At 38.5% G+C, this 7,417-nt stretch overlaps 1 protein-coding gene across 1 annotated transcript; it reads right to left on the reverse strand.

Moving 5' to 3' along the window:
• Window positions 1-79: 79 nt before the first annotated feature.
• Window positions 80-7,300, reverse strand: uprt (uracil phosphoribosyltransferase homolog). Its single transcript, XM_023959250.1, has 7 exons — window positions 6,912-7,300; window positions 5,874-5,916; window positions 5,705-5,774; window positions 4,839-4,901; window positions 3,169-3,330; window positions 2,466-2,564; window positions 80-323 (listed from the first exon to the last, which is right to left on the reverse strand). The coding sequence occupies exons 1-7, from the start codon at window positions 7,151-7,153 to the stop codon at window positions 217-219; spliced, it is 786 nt and encodes a 261-aa protein (XP_023815018.1). The 5' UTR covers window positions 7,154-7,300; the 3' UTR covers window positions 80-216.
• Between the last annotated feature and the right edge of the window lie 117 nt (window positions 7,301-7,417).

Raw genomic sequence — 7,417 nt, forward strand, 5'->3', positions numbered from 1 at the left:
GACATGCAAAATAAAACTGTCCACCAAACTCTGCAGAGTTTTTCCTTTTTCACTTATACAAAGCAAGAAACAATAAATATAATTAGATGACTCAATTTGCATGAGTTTGGAAATTTTATTAATTAACTTCGTTAATTTGGCTTTTGAAGGAGAATGGGTTTCTAGGCAAAATATCCCATAAAAATACTTGATCTTGTTCTTCAGATTGTCTTCAGTTCAATCTGTGCCGAAATACCTCTGACCGAAATGTGTTGGAGCCACTGGGTGAACCTCGGTGGTCAGGATGGTGATATCTGGGAACTCCTGGATTATAGATTTGGCTCCTAGAAAAGACGTTAAAAAGAAAATCACTCAAATAGTTATTACTTTGGCTACTTTACTGAGTTAAATGCAAAGTTTCAATAAAAATTAGGGTCAATTCAGAACATTAAACATTTTAAAGGTGAATGAATCGCCTTCCTCCTGTTCACTGAGAAGACTGGAGAATGTGAGCCAAGAAGTTCCCTAAATGTATTTAAGATGATGAATTTTCAATTGAGCAAAGCACTAAAATAGCCTCTGTGAATCAGCAATGGCTTTTTGTACACAGTAGGACTTTGAATAAAATTCTGGTAAAAAAAAGGCATCAAAGAAAAAAAAAATATTGGATTAGAGGTTAAAAGAAAAACAGCACAGCACCCAACCTGATCTTAAAATCCATAGTCTAATTCCCGGAGAGGCTAAAAATATTGAAATTTTATTTTTCCCTCAATATCAATATCTCAAATAACAAGGACTTGTTTTTCAGCATCGGAAATCTATATTAGCAGCAATATGAATTAGAGGGTTATTGATGCCGTATGGTTAAGTATTTGTTCATATCTTTATTTTTATTGCAAAAACACCACTTCATCTGTCTCATGCACCCCTTTTTTTAAAGACAAAGTACTGTCATGAATTTGGTTGTTTATTGTACATTTTCTGCTGTAAAATGAAAACTATCCAAAAGACAAATATGAATTCAGGGACTTTGTACATTTGAGACTGTTAAGGGGAGGAGAAAACAAAGGAAATGGTCAGCGGACTTCTTCTTGAACACAGGAAGGAGTTGTGGCACGGTGATTTCTCCTTGCAGGACCCCGGTTCAACTCCTGGGCAGATCTTTTCTGAGTCAAGTTTGCATGTTCTCCCTGTGCGTGCCTGGGTTTTTTCTGGGCACTCTGGCTTCCTCCCACAGTCCAAAAACATGCTTCATGCGTTGATTGATCATTCTCAATTGCCTCTAGGTGTGAGTGTGTGGCCCTGCAACAGACTGGGGACCTGCTCAGGATAGACCCCGCCTTTGCCCTCGGCAACAGCGACCCTATGACCCCAAAAATAATTCAGAATCCTGAAAAAAGATTGCATTTGTCTAAAAAAAAGTAAAACATCGTTTTCACATAGATTTGTTTCCTACAAGGAATTCTATTGTGTTTAACCCCATTTGAGTATTTTTCTTTAGTAACTTGACTAGTTACCCTACTTAATTGCTAAAAAGTCTTCTTGGGAAAGGCACTGAACCCTACATGGCTCCTTATGGTTACAGGTTAGCAGGTGGCATCGGTGTGTGAATGTGTGTGTAAATGGAATTTGTGACAGTAAAGCGCTTTATACCTTAATAAAGGTAAAAAATGCAATTTACTTTATTGCGGAAAAGGCTGTAAACCCAACTATGTTGCATAAATTCTACTCAATCTGGATGGAAAGTATCAATACCTTAATAACTTCTCCATTTAAAGACCCACTCCAAATAAAACCACATTTTGGTGTTTTTAACATGTTCTTGTAGCATTTTTTTCATGATTGATGACATGTTTTAATAAATTTAGGATTAAAACTGCATTTCTGAGTAATCTTTTTTTATTTAAATCTGGATAAATCGATGCCATTGGGAAAAGCTTCCTTTTGAAACCGGTGGGCCAAAGTCTCCCTGCTCTGCTCCATTCTGATACATCCACTTGCAGACAAATAGATCCATGTACGTCTTTGTTTTCCTCGCCCAAACTGGCCTCTGACTCAAAAACGTACAGTTGGAAAGCTGCGATATCCAACTGTACGTTGGATATCGGATTTTTGTTGCACCGGCATTCTTAACTCGGGAGTGTAAGATAGTTGGAGAGAGTGTAAAAAAAGGGATGATGGGACATCAGTGGAGGCTTACTCCACAGTTCCCCCCACAGCTCAGAGGTGACAGTCACGCAACACAAACCTTCATAGAAAAAAAAACTTTTTTTTTTTTTTTTTTGCCTCAAAACGGCATAATCGTATTTAAAGAACACTGGGAATGCTTTTAAAATAGATCAAAATATGATTGGAGTGGGACTTTAAGACTCAAAGATACACATTTTCCTCAATAACTTAATAACCTCTAAATTGGTTAGTACTTATTAGCAGATAAGTGTTTTCTAAGGCAGACTGGTGTTAAAAGTTGAGTGCTGGTGCTTTACCATGAGGTGTGGAGAAAAGGCTGAGGAGGATTATATGCTTGGGCTGGACTCCGTGCTCTATCAGCACCCTCACCGCCTCAATCACAGTGTTGCCCGTACCTGCAGACACAGAAACGTAAAGCGAGATCAGCATCGCTCTCATTAGTAGGACTTTTTTTTTTTTTTTTTTTTATATAAAAACAGGTCCCCAGAAGTGCAAGGCTAGCTGATCTGGACCGGAGCTATGGCAGGCTAGAATCTGTCTCTCAGTTAGGCTGCATAAATAATGTACAATAATGTCAGGATGTGTTTAATCACCCTAACATAATAAAATTGTTGCAGATTAGTCACCATCACTTTTTTTTTTCCAGAATGGAGGACAGAAAAAATGCCGCTTGGAGACGCCGGGAAACTAGAACTATTAAGATACTATTTTTGTTGGCCCTCATTATGCTATTCAGCAGCCTGGTGGCCATCTCCTATGCAGTATATAATTTCCCCCAAGAGGGCTGTAATTATCAGAGCAGTGTGAATGGCCTGTATGATGTGGAAATGGAGACTTGGTGGTGAAGGTCAACTCAAGGAAGATTTCTCACAATGAATAAATGCAGAAAACTGTTTTGCATTCACACGAAATTAGACATCTCTTGACATTTAAATGCGACTGAATGCGGCATGCTGGAGTCAACAGAAGGTAAACCGGGCTCAGCCGGATGGTACTCACTGAGGATGGGGTACATGAGCAGCACCTTTCGTCTGTACACGTCTGGAGGAAACTTGGCGTAGTAGACTTTTGCTTTCTGCGTCTCCTCGTCGCTCTGGATGAGGATCTTGCCGATGCGGATGGAGCGGCAGCAGTCCCTCAGACCCTGCTCCATGGCCTCACCTTTGGGGTGGGGGACACAAAGAGCAAAACTGGACTCAGACGGACTGTCTGGATTGATGTTGTATCGATAGTCATGGCGTGCTCAGTCAAAATGAACATCATAAAATTGTGTTGGTTCAAAAGCACCTCTATGATGATGCCTAACAGAGCAAACAGCCCAGATAAGAATGAGAAAAAGAATGCTGCTCATTTGAACACTCCACCCTCACAGGGAGAAGAACTCCTGGTTTAAATCCTGGTTGGGTTCTTTCCATGGAGAGCGTGCATGTTCTCCTTGTGGGTTTTCTCTGGGCACTCTAGCTTCCTCCCACAGTCCAAAAACATTTAGCACCGATTGTGATTGACTGTTTGAAACAGCCTGTAGCTGTGACATAGCAGCTACAAGCCACAAGCTCCCTGCTCCGTTCTATTCTGATGCATCCGCTTACGGACGACCAGATCCACGTGCCTCTTCATTTTCCTCATCCGAGTTGGAGTCTGGCTCAAAACTGTAAAATTGCCAGTGCCAATATTGTTCGCCATTTCTGTTGCACTGTTAATGCTAGGCTGGGTTTGAGGGGTTTTAAGATAGCAGGAGTGTAAACAACGGGATGATTGGAAATGGAGTCAGGCTTGCTCGATGCCAACAGCCCCCCCCCCCCCCCCCCCCCCCCCCACACACACACACACAACTCAGAGGTGAATTTCTAATCTATAAGCCAGTTTTTCAGCTTTGTGGTCATAACTATCCTGGTCGGAGACGAGAATGTGGTTCAAAAGGGTGACATTCCCACTAATGCCATTCTGGAGCTTGTGATTGACAATTAATTATATCACTCCACCATTTAGGCTAATTTTAACATTAAAACTGGATCTTAAACCAGTTGTTTTTTGTTTTAAATGTGAGCACAGAGCTGGTTGGATGTAAGAAAAGTTATTTCTAGTGTCACAGTTCATAAAAACAGCTTGATAAATGTTTCTGATGTTTACTTCATTTTAAAGCCTGGCAAGGTATGGGTTGGGCATTCAAAGTTAAATTAAAAAAAAAAAAAGATTTATTTTCTTTATTTAGAAAAGCAAAGCAGTGTTTAAGAAAAATAGCTTTTTTATTAAAGAAAAAAGCTGTAAAACAGAAAAAATCCATCAGTGACTGAGCAACATGGTTTAAACGTGAAGAAAAGGTCTTTAGCAGAACTCAATTTTGTTAGAATTACAGGTAGGGAAAATATCAATACAACAATAAATCATTGTCTGTCTTTTTAAAGGAAATTACACAGTGGCAACAAATATCTATATCTGAAGAACTAGGAGATGCTCGAAATATAATTTTCTTTTTATCTTGGGCTTTTTTTGTTTTTAGTCAGGATTTCTATATTCATGCAGAAGTAATAAGAGCATCTTCTTTTGTTTCTTTTATTCCACTTAAGTTTTTATATCTCAAAGGGCCTACAGCTAACCAATTTTTGCTGTATTGTTCTTTTCTATTTTTCCAAGTATGATCCACAAATGCTGCATCATCTTTTGCTCACCGCTCCTCATGATGCTGACTCCACAGTTTCCTCTTTCAAACTTGACACCATCATACTTGTAACCTGAAGGTAAAAATAAATCAGAAGAATTCCCCAATACAGATATCATGAAGACATCGGTGTATTCTGTTTCACATAAAGCAGAAAATAAAACGGTTAAAAGATGGGAGTTCTGTCTTTGGGTACAAGTTCATATTGTTCCAGTGCTGTAATCTTATCCTTTCTTAACTTTGCTGCATTTCTCATCCAACTTTCAGACTGAACTATTCATGTTCCTGATGTAATTAGGAGACATGTGAGTGAGGGGCAATGTCATGACTTCTATTCAAAAGTAACCAGTTCACTTGGTAACCACTAGGTGGCTTATTTCCTTTAAAAAATGGTTATCATTTACTTTAATGTAAAACAAACTTTGTCCACAAAAAAACAAACAAATAACAACAGAAATGAATGCCTTGTTTTTTTGATGTAAAAGATTAAAATTGTACATCAGGGAGTCATTTTACTTATCAACTGATGAGCATCAAATCCTCAAATTTAGAATGGCCTTTCTCTGCATATAACAACAGCTGTCAAGACTCGTTTGTTCTCACTAAACTCATTTAGGGAAAAGCTGAGGTTCATCGCCACAATGGCAACATTCACAGAGTATAAAACCAACTGCAAGCCCAAAACAAGCCAAAAAATGACATTTGGTCATGTGTTATAAACTCTAGTGCCCCATAGGGCCTCTCTGGGAAATGGGAAAAGCTGTACACATTCACACTGGTGCCTATGCTAAATCCAGTGTAAATCTGATGTTGGTTTGCTGGTTTAAAGTTGGTAAACCTGTTTTTCTTTTCTTTTTTAAACAAAGAAAGTCTCACCTGTGGGTGTTGTTACAGTACACTCAGAGTATGGAAGTTGATTCAAGCCTTCTTCTACAACAAGTCGAATCTGTTGTTGAAAAATAATAGAAGATCAAATAAATAGAATAAATCAAAATAAATAAATACACATAAATATTGACTTTATATAAATAAAAAGTGATCATACCAGTCGGTCTGCACAGAAAACAAAATCCCCTCTGCTGGTTGTCCTGAAAACATAAACATGAGATGAAAAAGTGAACATTTATGTTGAAAACACTGGAAAAAAACATAGAAAGATAAAGAATTTACTTTCTTAAAGGTGAGAATAGAAAAAATGATGACGTGACTGATAAAAATATTTGTAGGTATGTTTTCAATAGTAGTAACCACATGGAGATATGAGTCATATCTTTGATTGGCTTCACTACTGACATGGGGTCAGTAAATTGTAGCGGGTGCAACAACTAATCGACTTAATCGATGAATTTATTTATCATCCTACGATCCAACCAAATCGATCTCTCTGAGGCATGTTATTCCAATCAGACCATACTATTATAACATAGTTTAAAAAAAAAACTAATTTAAAACTGGAAAAAAACATTTGGATTGAGGTAAAATAGGCCTATTTTACCATAACGTGAGAATGACCACAGCGGACGACAACACATGTGATGACAATAAAACACTGATCAATCCATCATTCCAGTCCAGTGTGTGGAAACAAGTTGAATTTAGCAAAGACTGTGTGGCAGAAGGTTCTAATAATGTTCTGTTTGGATTATTATGATGTAGAAAAACAACAGTGGGAGAAACTTTAGGAAACTAAAATGTGAATGGATTTGCCATTAACGTGTACACATATTTAAGCTCGATCACCTTGCAAGAAATACAAGGAATCGGGAAAACTTCATCTGCACTGTTCAGTACCAGATATTTATCTCTGGTTGAATTTTTGGCTAAAATGCGTCTAGGATTGATTTTAGGTCAGTGAATCGGATTGAATTGAAACCAATATCGATTATCAAACTGTCAGTTCAAATGAATCGTGACATTCCTAGTAAATTGCTTAATTTTTTTCCCTCAGCATTCATGTTTCCAATGAATTAGCATTAAATTCTAGCATTTCACCATATGCACGTGTTATTTTCTGAATACATCAGAAAATACTTTATATTGAACTTGAGGATTGAGTAATTTGCTACAACACGTGTGGACTCACTTGTCTCTGATTATTGTCTGTAATTCCCGGATCTGGTCGTTCAGAGGAAGAAGTTTCAGCTGAGGTCCCAGATTTTCTTCTTGTTCTTCTTGGCCAACAATAGCTGGCTGTGTTCCACTCGGTTCAGAGTTGTTCAGCACTGCAGGCGTATTGCTGCTGCTGTTTGCGAACCGAACTTGCTTCATGTGATGCTCCTGGCCACCACTGCTGACATTGTTCAGCTGCTGATTGTGGCATGGCATCCTATGACAAGATCAGAGGGCTCCTGGAGCTAAAGTTGGTTAGCTTGTCTCACCCGAGTCCACCACGTTGTCAACGTGCTTTTCCACTCGCTTAAATGTAACGCGTTGCGATTCAAATAGCTCTAATTGAAAACAGATACACATATAAGGATCCAGAACTATCCAATAAACGTCAGTTAAAGTAATATAGGCAGCTAATATAGACCTAAGAAGCAGCTTTCCTGCTAGCAACGAGGCTACAACAGTGTTGATGAAGGACGGAAG

This window comes from Oryzias latipes, chromosome 10 (genome assembly GCF_002234675.1).
Source record: "Oryzias latipes chromosome 10, ASM223467v1".
Lineage (NCBI taxonomy): Eukaryota > Metazoa > Chordata > Actinopteri > Beloniformes > Adrianichthyidae > Oryzias > Oryzias latipes.

Coding starts and splice junctions, on each gene's coding strand:
- uprt (XM_023959250.1), bottom strand. CDS start 7,153: ATGCCATGCCACAATCAGCAGCTGAACAATGTCAGCAGTGGTGGCCAG. Junction 4,902..5,704: donor TACTGTAACAACACCCACAG/GTGAGACTTTCT, acceptor TTTTACCTTCAG/GTTACAAGTATGATGGTGTC. Junction 3,331..4,838: donor AGTCAGCATCATGAGGAGCG/GTGAGCAAAAGA, acceptor CCCACCCCAAAG/GTGAGGCCATGGAGCAGGGT.